The sequence below is a fragment of the Ceratotherium simum genome, chromosome 1 (assembly GCF_057802395.1).
Source record: "Ceratotherium simum simum isolate JZ-2026a chromosome 1, ASM5780239v1, whole genome shotgun sequence".
Lineage (NCBI taxonomy): Eukaryota > Metazoa > Chordata > Mammalia > Perissodactyla > Rhinocerotidae > Ceratotherium > Ceratotherium simum.
The window spans coordinates 88,065,793-88,082,621 of NC_141900.1; the positions used below are offsets into that span (position 1 = coordinate 88,065,793).

At 46.6% G+C, this 16,829-nt stretch overlaps 1 protein-coding gene across 1 annotated transcript in view; it reads right to left on the minus strand.

Annotated features, from left to right (window-relative positions):
• The window catches only part of PLXNA4 (plexin A4), a 367,932-nt gene that overhangs the window by 157,672 nt on the left and 193,431 nt on the right, over positions 1–16,829 (minus strand). Inside the window, exon 3 of the mRNA XM_014787750.2 lies at positions 1,830–1,961. Within this exon, the coding sequence (XP_014643236.1) occupies positions 1,830–1,961 (132 nt within the window). The remainder of the gene's footprint in view (positions 1–1,829; positions 1,962–16,829) is intronic.

A 16,829-nucleotide genomic window follows, 5' to 3' on the forward strand; every position in this document is an offset into this window, starting at 1 on the left:
CCCCCCACACACACAAAGAATCTGCCACGCCATTGGATACCAGTGTCGGCCCAGCTGTTGGGGGCCTTGGCTTGTGAGTTGGGTAACACGCTACCCTCCATCTCCATGAGGAGCAGCCCCAGAATGGATGAATGCCTCACTCATATCCATTCCTGCCTTTCTTTCCTTTCCAACAATCCAGAGCTCCCAGCATGCCTCACTGCCAAGACTGAAGGGGTAACTGACCACTGATCGTGCTCTCAGGGAAGCAGAATGGCTGAGGACAAGGAAGTCAGAATCTCAACTCAGCTATCAGAGGGGGCTCCACACAGCTTATATTTTCCATCTTTGGAAGTTCTTAGATTTTGTAAGTCACAGGTTCAGAAATCCTGGCTTTCACATCAGGCAAGAAATCCTGAAATATTCAATGCCTGTGTAGGTCTTGGGCCTTCTCCAAAGGGTTCATTCCACCAAGGAAAGCTGCTTCCTCTCGGTGTCTAGGGCCTCAAAGGTAGGCAGGGAGTGGGTAGTGTAGACCCCACTGAAAAAGAGCAAGGGATGAAAGTAGAGGAACAGCTTTGTACCCAGTCCTGACTCCCAGGGTAAAATGTTCCCCTCTCGGCCCCGCATCAGGTGATTCCCAAGCCATGGCAGCCTCAATGAGGTCACCACAATGGGTCCCAGTGTGGCTGAGTGAGGAGTCCCACACCAAGAGAAGATGTCATCGAGCTCTCGGGGAGAGTGGAGCTACCAAAGCATAATATACAAGTCCTGTGGGTGGCATAATGTGGTATTCATTTGCCTCACTATGCAGAGAGGGGAAAGGCAGAACAATCCAGACTCTGTCAGCAAGGTCCTCTGGGGAGTTCAGGCCTTGCTAATGAAGAAGAATAAGAGAGAGAATTTGCCCCTCGTGGCTGCTGCCTTTGCCGCATATGTATGCATGGGCTGGAGGGACAGCTCCGGGGAATGACCCATCCTACATAGAGATGACAGGGGCAAGGGGATGGCAGTGCTAATCCACTCTTGAGGTGGGTGTGTCTTGTATGGTGGAATACTCCAGGCAGCGAATTAGGGCACACCAGGAAATACCCTTAAGTATATAGAATTTCCAAGGCAAAATTTATTCCTTTGCCTGCTGCAGACATATGATTCCATGAGTCCTGGTATGAGTTCAAGGATCCTTGAAGAACTTACTTAGTTCTCAGCTGAGTTACAGAAGCAAGCCCAACTTTGCTACTTCCTACTCAGTATCACCTAACAGTAATCCCTGCACCATATCTGTTTTCCCTGGCTTGGCCTCATGGAATTTGCTAGAAGTTCCACGTTAGAGTTATAGGTACACAAGAAGGCTCAGGACACATGCTATGTCATCTCATCTTACACGCACAGACCCTGTGTTCTGAATCTCCACCCATCTGATTCTTCCTTGATGTTCCCTCAACTAGGAATTTTGGAAAACAAATTCTTGCCCACAATAGACCTCCAGGGTCCAGGAAGGTGACCTTGGTAGGAGATTATATCTTGTGGATGGAAATCTGGACAAAAGACTTGGGCATCTGTACCATGTTTCTTCAAAAAAGAGTTAATGTCGGCCCTGAATCTATACACACCATCCTTTTGAAGTTAGTGGATTTGTTCTAGACTCATGGATATTTTGATATTTTAAATGTTTCATTCCCTGTTTCAGCACACTCAGCCTCAGTCCCCAGGCAGCATAACTGAAAGGATGCACACTGAGACAAATAAATCAAATTCCCTCTCTGCAGCTGGCCTCCTGTAGGTTTCTGCTGAGCCACAGGCTAATACTTAGCTGCAAGACAAATGTCTAACAGAGCCCAGATCCTTACCTGCCTTTCTGACATGATGTAGAGTTGCTCGTGGTCCTTGGAGAAGGCCATGTCCCGGAGGACAGGGCCGGGGTCTACAACCTGCACAGTCTCGTACTGGAGGGCGTTGCCCCTGGGCCCATCTACCCGGATCTGTGGAGAAAAGGAAGAGGAGAGTCGATGTGAGTTCAGATCCCGCACTGCCTGCAATCGAGCTTCAGCCCAGAGACCCTTCCAACAGCCAAGGGAGAGGCAGTGAGCTTGCCTCCACAGTGCCCAGAAGCCAGGCCTGAAGGAGCAGGAGTGACACAAGCCAACCATGGGCCTCACACTGGGAATGGCAAAAAGAATGGAAGGGGTGACACCAAACCAGGCTTCACAAGGAATCTGGTGTTATTCTCTCTGGTTCCCTAAGCCTCAGGGTTAAGTCTTTGAGGCCTTGCTTGTATGTCTTTGGAGAAGAGGATGGGATTGGTACTGGGGAGAGAGGTCTGGGGATTGGGTGAACAGCGGATAATTGAAGCTGCCTCAGATCAGCGTGTCATCCTATAACAGAAAGGCAATAGTATTTGCTACATTTGTTAGCAGACAAAAATTGGGTGTAAGGATGTGGGCTGATTCTTTGAAACTGCTATCCGGCTATCATTGTCTCATCTTAGACAAGAGTAAGAAGCCAAGCCCAGAAGTTTCACACAAAGTGGGCTCATTCTGGCCCTTAAACCATTGGCTCTTGCTTCAGATTTTGCAGTAGATATAGGGTCCCAAATCCTCCTAGAGGTTCTATTCATGTCCCCAGGGAAGGGATGTGAGCATTCCAGGAAAACACACTCCGGGCGTCAGTCATCCTCTATCTTCCGAGAACACCTAGCAGAGCAGATGATCCCTGGGCCATCCACAAGTCCTTCCTAGAACTGCTTGAACAATGTGGAGACGACTGGGAAAGACTTTTGCCCACAGCCCCCATGACTGAGGACAAATCTAGAAAAGATAGGAGCTTCCCAACCCAACACGATGCTCATCTGACCCTGGGTGAGGCCCAGGTCTCTAGAATCAGAACCATCACATGACAAGCTCATAGATTTGACACCTCACTGCCCTTACGTGGGTGCTAATAATGCCACCTACGTTAAGTTGGGACCAAATGTTACCCAGAATGTGGGAAGGGTGAAGAGAAACTGGAGGGAGACAGGGAGAGGCCATAGGTAAGGAGTCGCAAACTTGAGGAGATGCCATTTGTATAAGACTCTGTAAGGTACCACAGTGTAATTTTAGAGATCTCAATAGCAACTAAAGAAAAAATTATATTCCGTATATTCCCATTATGTACTCTTATTTTTAATTTTTAATATTTATTTTTTAACCTCTCATGAGATCAAGGAGAATAGAAGAGTCATTCAGAGGAACTAAATTACAGAGAGGACACCACGTTAACATCAAGTGATGACATCAATCCATCTGAAAGTCTGCTCCTCTCATTTCTGTTGAATTCACTCAACTCTGACACTAGGTTATTTTGTGATTTAACTGTTTGATTTTAGGTTTGTTTCAGGCTCTGTTTGTTTGTTTGTTTTCCTCTTAAGCATTATTATTATTTTTTTTTGTGAGGAAGATCGGCCCTGAGCTAACATCTGCCAATCCTCCTCTTTTTGCTGAGGAAGACTGGCCCTGGGCTAACATCTGTGCCCATCTTCCTCCACTTTATATGGGACGCCGCCACAGCATGGCCTGACAAGCGGTGCGTCGGTGCTTGCCCGGGATCCGAAACAGCGAACCCTGGGCCGCCGCAGCGGAGCGCGGGTACTTAACCGTTTGCGCCACTGGACGGCCCCTCTTAAGCATTATTTTTAAGACCTTCCTAGACGTCAGGCACTGGGAGATGGTTTTGTACATAATTCCTAATTGATATAATCCTCTCAATCCTATGGCCTTAGTGTTCATTTGTCCTGACTTGCATGACCCCTCCAGCACCCATGCCACCCTCTCTCACCTCTTGGGTGAGGTTGGACCCACCCCCTGCTTCCTGGAGTGCTCTTTGATGGGCATAAGCAAATCAGTTTAATCGCGCTCTGTTGCCACAGTGATGGAAAGAAAGCAGGCCCAAGCCAATCAACATGTGCAGTCATATATACCACAGCTTTTTTATCCATTCGTCCCTTGATGGGCACTTAGGTTGCTTCCAAGTCTTGGCTATCGTGAATAAGGCTGCAATGAACACAGGGGTGCATGTACCTTTGCAAATTGGTGTTTTCAAGTTCTTTGGATAAATACCCAACAGTGGAATAGACTACTCAGCCATAAGAAACGATGAAATCCAGCCATTTGTGACAACATGGATGGACATTGAGGGCATGATGCAAAGTGAAATAAGTCAGAGGGAGAAGGTCAAATACCGTATGATTTCCTTCATTAAGCAGTAGATAATAACAACAATAAACAAACACATAGGCACAGAGATTGGATTGGTGGTTACCAGAGGGGAAGGGGGGAGGGAGGAGGGTGAAAGGGATAATTGGGTACATGTGTGTGGTGATGGGTTGTAATTAGTATTTTGGTGGTGAACATGATGTAATCTATGCAGAAATAGAAGTACAATGATGTACACCTGAAATTTTTACAATGTTATAAACCAATGTTACTGCAATAAACAAAAAATTAAAAAAATAAAAAAAAAAAAAAAAAAAAAAAACCATGTGCAGTCAGAGCAGAGCAGTCTTTCCTGAGAGGGGAAGAGAGGATCTCTCCTCACCCTCAATAGGGTCAAAGAACGGTCGGCAGCCCTCTGATAAGAAGGAGGGAGCTGGAACCAGGAAAAGTGAGGCACAGAGATGGAAAAACATTGGTCTTTGGTGACCTCCCTGAGCCACTGAATCAAAACAACCCTGAAGCCTGCCCTATGTCAGGACTCTCTAGTTACTCAAGATATATGCCTATTATTAAAGTGATAAAAAGGCTTTTTGCAACATCAAAAGTCCTAACAGATATTCTGATATAATAGATGAGGAAAATGAGACCCAGCATCATTAAACAACTGGCCTGAACTACAAAATCTGGGGACAGAATTAGAATCCAGTGTGACGCTGAAGTCTGTGCTTTTCCTATCACCATTGTATGAGACCCTGTTCCTTGGGGTTTCACATTTGCTCCCTGGGGGGCCCCACGTAAATAAAGGCAGGGGCCTGAGGTCAGTGTCTATCTCTGGTCTATACAATTCCAGAGGCTTTTGTCAATCATTCCTGATTTTGATGCTGAAATACTTGAGCTTGACAATTATTTATTTTAAACATGAAGAAATAAATGAACAAAGTTAAAATTCCTCTTTGCTGATTTCCTATTAAGTTCATAAAAAAAAAACAACAAAAAACAAGTAAAGGAATTAAAGAGAATACGTTTAGCTCTGAAAATCAAAATGCCTTGGATCCCAACAGCCCTCCTGTTTCTGTGCCCACCCCCAAGTCACCAGATCTCCCCCTGGCCAGGTCCTTCCTTAATCGGAATGAAATGGGAGTTCATGCAAAACCAATTGGGATTACCACCCAAGTCTGATTTCGCGGTGATGGCCTTGGCCCCCAGCCCAGCTTGGCTCATCCTCAGCTGTGAGTCACCTCTGGAGCAGCAGCACAAGGGACAAGAGTGATACTGAGTGCCCTGGCTGGTCTCCAGGCCCCTCAGGTCGCCGGCAGGAGCAGGCTCCCCTAGGGAATGCTGGCAGACCTAAGTCCCATCCAGTGCCCATGGTCTGAGCCCCAAGGGAAATTGGATTCAGTGCCTGAGCAATCTTCTGTATCATTTGGCTCCAACTTCCCTGCTTTTTAGGATGAGGTGACGTGCTGGATGTAAGTGGACATCAGAGGAAACCAGGTGAACTGGGGCAGGGACAGCGAGATGGAGCAGGGAGCACCAATAGGGCAAGTTTTCACAGGCCTGGCCTTCCCTGCTTCTGCGCTGTGCCTGGATGGGAAGTCGGTAATTGGAAAGACATGGCTCCTTCTCCCCCTGCTCCACCCCAATCCACTACTTGTTTCAGAAAACAGAAAGGAAAGCATGCATTCATCCGTCTGCTGAAAGAATCTCACACAAGATGTGGACAAAAGGAGTGTGTGGTGGGATTTGCTGAATGATGGACAATCATAAAATTTAAGTAGGATGGACCAGCTGCTGGCTCTTGGGCCCTTACATAAACAATAGCAACAAGAGCCCCTAATGATTGAGTGGCTACTGTGTGTCAGGTATGATGTTAGGTATTCTACACGTATTTACCTTCTCATAACTCTGTGAAGTAAGCATCAATATTATCCTATTTACAGGCGAGGCACAAAGAGGTTTAATAACTTGTTCACGGTCACACTTCCAGTGAACGGCATGGCCTCGACCCATACCAGGGTCTGAGTGATTCCAATGTCCACGCGTCCATGCGTTTATGTACTACACTAACGCATGGTGAACCAGGTCCTGCTGGTTATACAAACCTGCATCCCTTCAAGGAGGGAAAGTAGTTGATGTTAAACAAACATCACCTGGGAGTGCTGGCGGAACCATATCTATATCTACTGCAGTTCTTTTGGGAGAGAATCATGCATAGGAATGAGGAAGATGCTGTTGTAAATTTTCAAATAACAATCCCTTACATTTTTGTTTTATACCTTGCAAAGCACTCTTAAATAACATTGTCTCATCTGATGGTTGTAAAATTTTTATGATGTTGACTGCTGGCATAATCATTCTCATTTCACTGGTGAAGAAATTGAGATTGGGGCTGCTCTGTGCCTTGCCCAAAGTTCAATGATAAACCAATGACAGTCAGGACTGGAACCCAGGTCTCCCAATTCCTAGCTCAGCACTTACCTCTAAGCTATTTAGATTTTCCAAAAGCCTTTGACAAGGTTCCACATGAAAAGGTATTTAAAAATAATGAGTCTCCATGGGACTTTGGGCAGTTTGGCCACAGAGAGAGAACCAACTTAAAGACAGAGAAAGACATGTTTCTGTGCAGAGAAGTGGGAACTGGGGGGCTCCCCAAGCGCTAATGTGATGACATTTAATTTAATATTTATTTAATATTTTTTATAAGTGGTCTGGAGGAGGGAGCAGGAACATTTGCAGATGATCCTAAGCTCTTTGGAATAGCAAGAAGGCCAACGACAGAGATAAACCACAGAAAGATGGTGCATCCTCTGCAGGGACTGGGAGGAGAAGGAACTGTACATGCGCAAATAGACCTGGGACTGCAGGTCTCCTCGGGGACAGAGATCATGCCTGCTGTATTCAGCACTGCAGCCCCACTGCCCGGCACAGTACCCAAGACGTGGTCAGTGCTCAATAAGTAGTTACTCACAAGCGTTGGCAATGGTGTGGAGAGAAGGGAATTCTTGTGCACTGTTGGTGGGAATATAACTTGGTACAGCCACTATGGAAAACAGTACAGAGGCTCCCCAAAAATTAAAGATAGAACTACCATATGACCCAGCAATCCCACTCCTGGGTATATATCCAAAGGAAAGGAAATCAGCATCTCAAAGTGACATCTGCACTCCCATGTTCATTGCAGCATTATTCACAATAGCCAAGACGTGGAAACCACCTAAATATCCATTGACAGATGAATAAAGAAAATGTGACATATATGTATAGTTATTACATGATATAATATATATATATTATTCAGCCTTTAAAAAAATGGAAATCCTGCCATTTGCAACAACATGGATGAACCTGGAGAACATTATGCTAAGTGAAATGAGCCAGTCACAGAAAGACAAATACTACATGATTCCACTTATATGATGTATCTAAAATAGTCAAACTCATAAAAGCACAGAAAAGAATGGTGGTTGCCAGGGGTTAGGGGGTGGGGGAAATGGGGAGATGTTGGCCAAGGGGTACAAAGTTTCAGTTGTAAGATGAATAAGTTCTGGAGATCTAATATACAACAATGTGACTACAGTTAATAATACTGAATTGTGTACTTGAAATTTGATGAGAAAGTAGATCTTAAGCATTCTCATCACAAAATGAAGGGGAAAGAAAACAGTAACTGAGGTGAGGTGATGGATATTAGCTTGATTGTGGCAATTATTTCACAATATATACATGTATCAAAACATCAGGTTGTATACCTTAAATATATACAGTTTTTATTTATCAATTATACCTCAATAAAGATGGAAAAAAAATAAGTAGTTACAAAATAAATGATCAACTCCCTCTAGGAAAAACAACGCACAATCTACCAATCAGACAAAGAACTCTGAGCTGATCAAGGTAGGATAGGATCAAAGTAAGAGGCAGGATGAAGGAAGGAGAGCTCAGCATCATCATTTACTGCTCCCAATACTCCACAATAGCCAAAAAGACCAACAAAATACCAAGTAGCATTCAAATGGGATTTCAGGGAAAAACCAACAAACAGAAGCCATTCTCCTGGCCAAGTTCTCCTGGACATAGACTATCACATTCAGTCCACCCCTGATGAGGAAGATGCATAATCCAGATGCCTGCAACTCAAGAACAGCCTGGGAAATCTCCCCTAGGCCACAAAGACATAGTTAAGATGAAAGGAGACATGCTGGCCAGTGGTTCAGTCACCAGTGCAGGGACCATCCATTAGCTTGTGAGGTGACAGCTTAGAACAGACAAGATTTATTACTGTACACATTAGGACAAATAAGATTTATTATTTTACACAGTGTAGATAATACTTGTGGATCACCTAAGTGGTGAGAAAGGATGAAAACAGAAATAGATTTTTTTAATGTAAAAAATGTAAAGAAGCCACAAATGTAAATTTGGGTGTTTAGAAGATGTTAGTCTCTGAGGCTGACACCAAGGAGGAAACCACATCCTCACCCCACGTGTCCCTTGACAGAGAGACACTCCACACTCTTTCATCATCCACCACACATCTATGGAACGCCCACTGTGTTCTCGGCTCAGAGGTAGCTTCTGGAGAAGAAAAGCAAGCTCAGCCCTGCCCTCCAGGAGGCCTGTCTCCTGAAGGGCTCAGATTTCACACAAATAAGGCCAAGTGGCAAATGTTACCACAGAGAGTTGCTCAAAGGCCTCTGTTTCTTCTTCCGAGGAGATCTGGCCAACTGACTGCAGTGTAACCAGGGATTATCAGCCCAGCCGCAAGCAAGACTCAAGGGAGCATGTGCATGCCATAGGATGAAAGGGCTACCAACATGGCACCACCAACTACGAGAGTTTGACTAATAAAACACATAGTGGGTAATACCAGACTTATTCAGAAGACAAAATCTCTTAAGTCAGTAGGAAGACTGATATTAAGTAGCAAAACTAGTGGTACTAACAGATTTTATAAAGACATAACATATTGGCAGAGGGAGGTAAGAGTAAAAATATGAAAATGGAGGTCAGAGAGGAAAAATTTGGTAGTCTTCATGCGGGACTGTCCTCAGGAGACTGACTGTGAACGTGTTCTCTGTGGAAGGGCACAGTGTCCCTTCAGGCCTCACCTCAGGTCCGATGGAACATTCTTCTAGATCAGCGCTGGACACCAGAGACATAATGCCAGCCACAAATGTGGGTCACATATGCAATTTCAAATTTTCTATTAGTGGTCACATTTAAAAAAGAAACAGGTAAAATTGACTTTAATAATCTATTTTATCTAATCCAACGTGCCTCAAATATTATCACTTTAACATGTATATAGTATAAAAAATTGTTAATGAGATATTTTACATTCATTTTCTCATACTATCTTTGAAACCTGATGTGTACTTTACACTTACAGCAAACCTCAATTTGAACCAGCTAGTTTCAGTTGCTTAATAGCCAAGTGTGGCCTGTGGCTACCATATTGGACAGCACAATTCTAGATGACTGTCATCCCTGTGTTCTGATTCTGCACTCACCAAGTGACCTTGCTAATAATTTGGCTTGGTGACTATCCTCCTAGGGGAGCCCGTGGTTGAGATACCATCCACTCCCCTTCCCTGCCACAACGCCCTGTGACTCTTGGGACCTTCAATTTATACAATGATATGTGTGCCCATCATCTTCCCTTTCTTGGAGCTCACAGGATGTAAGCCTTAAGCAGCTGTATGGTCTGGGGACCTAAGCAAGTCATAATGCGGGGGCTGGGTTCTGATCTTGGCTGGAACTCACAGGCTCATTTGACTCATATATTTATATACGTATAAATATATACACATACATACTTACACTCATACAACGGAATATTAGTGTTAAAAAAAGAAGGAAATCCTGCCATTTGTGACAACACAGATGAATCTGGAGGATGTTATGCTAAGTGAAAATAGCCAAACACAGAAAGACAAATAGTGTGTGATCTCACTTATATGTGGAATCTAAGATAATCAAACTCATAGAAACAGAGAGTAGAATGGTGGTTGCCGGGGACTAGCGGGAGGGGGTAAATGGGGAGATACTGGACAAAGGTACAAAGTTTCAGGTATGCAAGATGAATAAATTCTGGAGATCTAATGTACAGCACTGTAACTATAGTTAACAACACTGTACTATATACTTGAAATTTGCTAGAGGGTGTATCTTAAGTGTCCTCACCAAAAAAGAACGTGGTAACTGTGTAAGGTGATGGATATGAATGGACATGTTAATTAGCTTGATTGCGGTAATTATTTCACAATCTATATGTACATCAAAACATCAAGCCATACAACTTAAATATATACAATTTTTCTTTGTCAATTATACCTCAGTAAAGATGAGAAACACAACAACTGGTGAGGCAACACTAGGACATGATGACTGGGCATCAGCCCTGCCTGTACCATGTAGGAACCTCCATCATAGTGTCAAGCACGTGCTGCACCATCCCCTCTGTGTGGCTTACCTGCGACAGGCACACACAGGCATCCCCACCTCGCCCTCCCCAACCACTTGGTCTCCAGCCAGGATCTTCCTAGGCAGCCCATCCTCCAGTCAGCACTGCCACCTCTCTCCGTCCCTGGCACGGTGAGCGTCTGCGCTGCCAGGCAGACTGCTATTAAAACATCAGCAGGGTGGCCTCCGCAAAGGTCAGCCATCCGGGGAGCTCCTGGCAGCTGCTTGTTTGTTTAGTGGAACATTATCTGGGCCGGGCTGTTTATTTACATCCACTGAAGGAGTGAACAATAAATATCATCTCCCAGTAGCAGGCAGATGCCTGCACTAGAGCATTCTGGCTGCCACTCTTGCTTGGAATAATCTCCCTAATGAGCAAACAGTGTTATTCATCTTTAAAGATGCAGGCCACCCCCTGGACTCCCCCTTTCCTCTCTCCTTTCACATCCTCCCCAAACTTCCTAGTCAAGGTCCACACCAGCCAGATTTTCTTCTACCAGGTGTAAGAAGGAGAGGGTGGGGTCCCATCTGGCAGGCAGGAAAATGGAGCTGGAACTGGAGATGCAGGGTGGGAGCCGATTAAACCTGGAGACAAATGTCCCAGGGCCACTCCAAATTCTCCACCTGGACCCTCAAACCTCAAACCACCTGGTGGCATGGGTGGCAGGATGGTCAAGCCTCCTTACAGAGCCAAGGCGGCAAGGACCGTGGAGAGGCACACCCCACAGTCAGGCAATGCCAGAGCCAGTGTCATCCCTCCTCAGGCAAGTCTTTGAGGTGCCCTGAGCCCCAAGGGCCATTACATGCAAACCAGTCAGTTTGCAAAATGGAGACTGTGTTGGGGCAGGCAGGGGTGCGGACAAGAGAAGGCAGGTGAGGAGCCCAAGGACGGAGGTGAGGGATGCAGGCTCTGCTCTTCCTCTCAGAAGCCTTGAGCATAACCTTCGACTCTCTTAGGTGCCCTGGCTCTCTGTCCTGGCTCCACCTGTCTCCCACTGAGGCAGAAATAGTGGTGAGTACCCTTGGTGGGAATGAGTGACCAGGGTCCACTTCTCTGGCACACTACAGGGCTACGGTGTCTCTCAGGAGGGAAAAAATTATGAACCTTTTGGATCTTATTAATGTAATTTATTCAATTGGCCCCCTAAAGCTCTAAGTGATGTAACCCTGGTCACTGTCACTCAGCATCTTGCCTCACAGGCTGGAAACCAGGTGAAAGGAAGAAAGAGCATGCCATAGAGTGCCAGCATCAGGCAGAGAGCAGATGTTCCTTTGTTGAATGAATGAATGAGTGAACGATCGGAGAAGCTAACTCTGGGCCTGAGTTGCCATAGTTGGAGCCATTAGACATACAGACACAAACACACACATGCACATGCATACACATGCTGTCTCTGTCTCTGAAGACGAAGCCATGTCTCAAACACGGCCTCTAGAAATTTCCCTTTGTAATTCTATGGCAAAGTGATGGAGGGCAGGCGATTCCACTCCTGCAGGGATGAGAAGGAACTGGGAAGGGTGTGGCGGGCCAGCAGGAAGACAGACACAGGTATGAGGGGTGACCATCTTGGCAACTTGCTGTCGTGGGGTTAAATCTCTTTAGAGCAGGGGCTCCTTTACAGTCTCCTATCCCTGCGGAAGAGTTGCCTGGTTTGCAGGGCGGTGGATGGGATGACCTCTAAGCTCCTGGCAGACTCCCAAGGGCTGCAAGTCCATCCTCTGCCAAGGGCAGCTCCCTTGTGCCCCAAGGACTCACTTATTGTCAATATTCCCCCACCTCAAACCCAGGACACCTGAAAATGAAACTTCACTCATAATGTCACATGACTTTTCCCCAGAGCATTGGTTTTTAAAGTCATTCCCACCCCGCCCCCCTCCCCAGCGTGTCCCATCTCCTCTCCCTGCTCTCCCTTCCTTTTCCCACAGCACCTGTCACCTTCTCGCATGCTATACAAGGTACTCATTTATTCTGGTTAGTGTCTACCTCCCTGCTAGGATGTAAACTTCACAAGAGCAGAGATCTTTCTCTCTTGAGTTCACTGATGTATCCCAAACCCTTGAGCCATGCCACACAGTAGGTGCTTGATCAATATTTGTTGAATTAATGGATGAACAAATGGAAACACTCAAACTACTCATCCACATCTTAATCCATCCTCATGATGCAGAGCTTCCTTATTTTATGGGAAGGGAACCTAACAGTTGGGGCTGTTCTAACTGGGAGAGTCAGCAGCAGGAGAGGAACCAGAACTGTCCCACCCAGACACCAGTGGCCTGTGGTGCCCTGTGTCACTGCAGTGTGGACTCTACCTCCGTGGCAGCCACACTCCCCTGCCTTGAGTCCCAGGGCCCTCAGGATGTGGCTGCAGACCCTGCTTTGGTGTTCACACTGCTGAGGCTGCCCCAGAACAGCGCAATGAGGGTGCTTTGTTTTGATTTCCTAACTCCAGCCAGGAGAAGGAGGATGCAAAGGGAACTGTGAAAGCATAAACAGTAATTAATTAGGCCCTGTGTGAGCACGAGTCCCACTCCCAGTTACCAAACACTGTCAGGACAATGGGTCCCTCTGGGTCTCTCGTTACACATGCTCACAAAACCAAATGATGATTTCCAGGCTGCCACTAGGACTTCTTGCCCTGCACTGCCCAAATCAGTGAAGATGGGGACAATGGCCTCCATCCCTCCTCCACCTGCCTGGCTGGTGACACAAAGATCAAGACACAACTCTTGGAGAAAAAGATGCTGAAGAAATAAAAATGAAAGTGAATATGGTTGATATGAAGGAAGTGCTAGAAAAAGGTTCAAACCAGCATGTTTCAATGAAAAATATTTAAAATAGGCCTCTCTGGCTCCACCTTTCCAAAGAGACTCATGGGAGAGCACTACATGTGCAAGTTATAGGTTTGAAAGCTTGATGGGGCAGCCAGAGTGTGACCCTAGAGTCTCCACTTATTTGAGCAGCCTGTACCCCAAAGTCTTGGTTGACAATTTCCCATGTGCCTCTGGCCACCAAAGAGCCTGGACGGACTGCTCCCACTCCCAGAAAAACCAGTGCAGATGAAGAGATAGCTGAGTCACTGCCTGCCACGCGCTGTGCCATGAGCTTTACACACATCAGCTCGTTCCGGTGCTTGGCAGATGGACCACGCTCATCCACATTACAAAAGACCAGAGTCCTCCGGCTCCTGAGACGGCGCATGCAGCAGAAGAGCAAGGGCACAAGCCCATGAGCAGATGGTGTGAATCCCACCTCTGCCACTTGAGAACTATGTGGCCTTAGACAACCTGCCAAACTTTTCTGAGCTTCACTTTCCTCAGACAAAAAACAGAAATCAGAATAACAATACATGACTCTTACTGTTATTGTAGGAATATGACAATGTCCCAAGCATGTAGAATACTTAGCACAGTGAGGGAGTAATGATTAAGTTTCATTAAACTTTAGCATTGATTACTACAGAGCCAATTCAAATGAATTGGTCCCCCGATCTCCACTCATCCCCAGTGGGAGCAGCACCCCTATGTGCTATAGAAAGAGAATTTAGATGATGGGCCCCACAGATTGGACTCCCGGCATTTGACAAGGTCACTCAAGGGCTAGAAAGAGAGAAGAGAACCCACAGATCCACTCTGAGCTGTCTGAAGCAGACTAGACAAGGGGCAATGCCAGACAGAGGGCAGGAAACTGGGCAGAGCCTGTGCCCAGGGGTGGAGTGTTCAGATGGGCATTCCACCAACATGGACCCAGAGACCTTCACATGGCTGCCCCAAAGCTGCAGAAATTGTCCAGGAAACCCTGACCCATCCACTGGACCGTTAGGACTCCTGAAACTCCTGTAACAACTCATGCAAGAGAGTCCATCAGCCTTCAGGCTTTGCTCTACTTCTGTGTTCTTTGGGCGCTCCAGCTGGTCTGGTTCAACTCAGACGTGATTCAGACAGCCAGAGACTTTACGAAGAAAGGTGAAAGCAGCCTCATGCCTCTGGTCTGGGCAAGCTGCAGGAGGGGAAGTGGAGTACCACAGCCTGGCTTCAGGGAAAGGAGACGCATCTCTGAGGACCCATCAAGGGCAGAGGCAGGGTCTGGGCTGGCAGGATGCTAAGGAGAAGTAGGGCCCATGTCCTAAAGACGAGGCATGGATGGACCTTGAGGGTGTTATGCTGAGCGAAATAAGCCAGACCGAGAAAGACAAACACCATATGATTTCATTCATGTGGAAGATAAACAAAGGAGAACAGATTAGTGGTTACCAGAAGGGAGTGGGAGGTGGGCGAAAGGGGTAAAGGGGCACATGTGTATGGTGATGGATAAAAACTAGACTATTGGTGGTAAACATGATGAAGTCTATACAGAAACTGATATATAATAATGTACACCTGAAATTTACACAGTGTAATAAGCCAATATAACCTCAATAAAATAATTTTTAAAAAAAAGATGAGCAGTGGCCCTACATTGTATTGGGGACAGAGTCTCAGGCCCAGAACAGGACCCCTGATTCCTCATCCACGGTCCCCTACTGCCTCTTCTACAACTTCGACAAGTCATTATCCCTCCCTCCCACACATTCTCTGGGCTCAGTGTGCCCTCCTCCCAAATGGGGGAGCTATCTCCTCTCTTCTGTACCCCTACAATGGTTGCAGTCACCAACAGGTTAAGGAACAGAGGTGTATCATGAGTGCAAGGGGCTGATGTGCATCAGCATTTCTCTTCTGCTGGAAACCTAGCTTCCTCTGGAGCAGGACCTGGCAGGGCTGAACGCAGCTCTACCGGAACGGGGAGAAAACCCCTGCCCAGCTGGAGCGCCCAAAGAACACTGAAGTAGAGCAAAGACTGAAGGCTGATGGACTCTCTTGCATGAGCTGTTACAGGAGTTTCAGGAGTCCTAACGGTCCAGTGGATGGAAGCTTCTAGCACAGAGCTTGGCACAGAATAGAGACTCAGTAATTAAGTGTTGACTGGATGAGGAATGGGCCCTGTCTAGGTTTTCTCCCAGGCTCAGGAGCAGCTTCACCTCCCCCACTCCCTCACATCCCAGATTTTCCCAGTCATCACGTGTTCCCATTCCTCCAATTTCTGAGTCCAAGGCCTCCTGACGTCTGGGGATCAAGACTGTGGCAGCCTAGCTATTTTCTCATCCTCACCCCATTTGTTTCCATCTTCAGACTGTCCATCACACAATGTCATTGTCACCCTAGAGCAGAGCCAAACTCCCCGCCCCCAGGCCTCCTCTCAGCCCCTCCCTGACTTGAGGGAGAACACCTCCTCATCTTCCTCCTCATCATCCCAGCAACCACCAGACATCGACCACCCGAAGCACCTGCTGGTGCAGTGTCCCACTCATTCCTCCACACGGCCTTGCCTTTCTTGCCAGGCCAGATGCTCCCCTGTTTCCTCGAGGAATCGAACCAGTCCTCTCTCACAGTCCTGTTCACACCATTTCCCTACCCCCTCCCTTTCCTTCAGTTGCCTCGCTACTCCCTTTCAACAACCCATGCTCATCAGTCCCTCTGAATCTGGTCCAGGACGCTCCTCCAAAGGCTTTCTCCATTATACCCGCCCCACTCTGCCACCTCATGTCACGTCACCTGTGGCTACATTTGTAGCCACTTAAAGCTGTTGTGTGCTCTGGCTAGCATGGAAGTCTACCTTTCTTTGCTCTCATGCTTCTGATGTGTTCGTTTCAGCCGTGAGAGCATCAGCCCCTTGAGGGCAGGTCTAAGGCATAGTGCTTGGGCACAGGGCTGTGTAGCCAGCCAAGCTGGTATCCCGATTCTCCCTATTAATAACGTTTGCAACGTAAGGCAGAATTTTTAAGATTTGTTTAATATCTTCAGCTGAAATATGGGGCTCAGAATCCAAGCTCAAGGTTGCTGTCAGGATTTCATCAGATGGATTAGGAGATGCTCTTGCTATAAAAGTGCCTGGTATGTTGAAAGCAATAAACACCCATGACTGTTAGCTGTGGCTAGTTACTACGTAGTTGTGCTCAGTTAGTCAGTTATGAAGATGAAGATGCGATCATGTGATGGTGATGATAATGGAGCAGAGCACGGGCCTGCCTAGCAAGGCTTCCAACAGTTTTGTGAACACCAGAGTTGCTTAATAGAGTTTAGTACATTAACGAATGAATGCACAAGTTCCATTAACAATGGGAAAGATCAAAAGGGTCCCAGCGCTCTCAGAGACTCTCC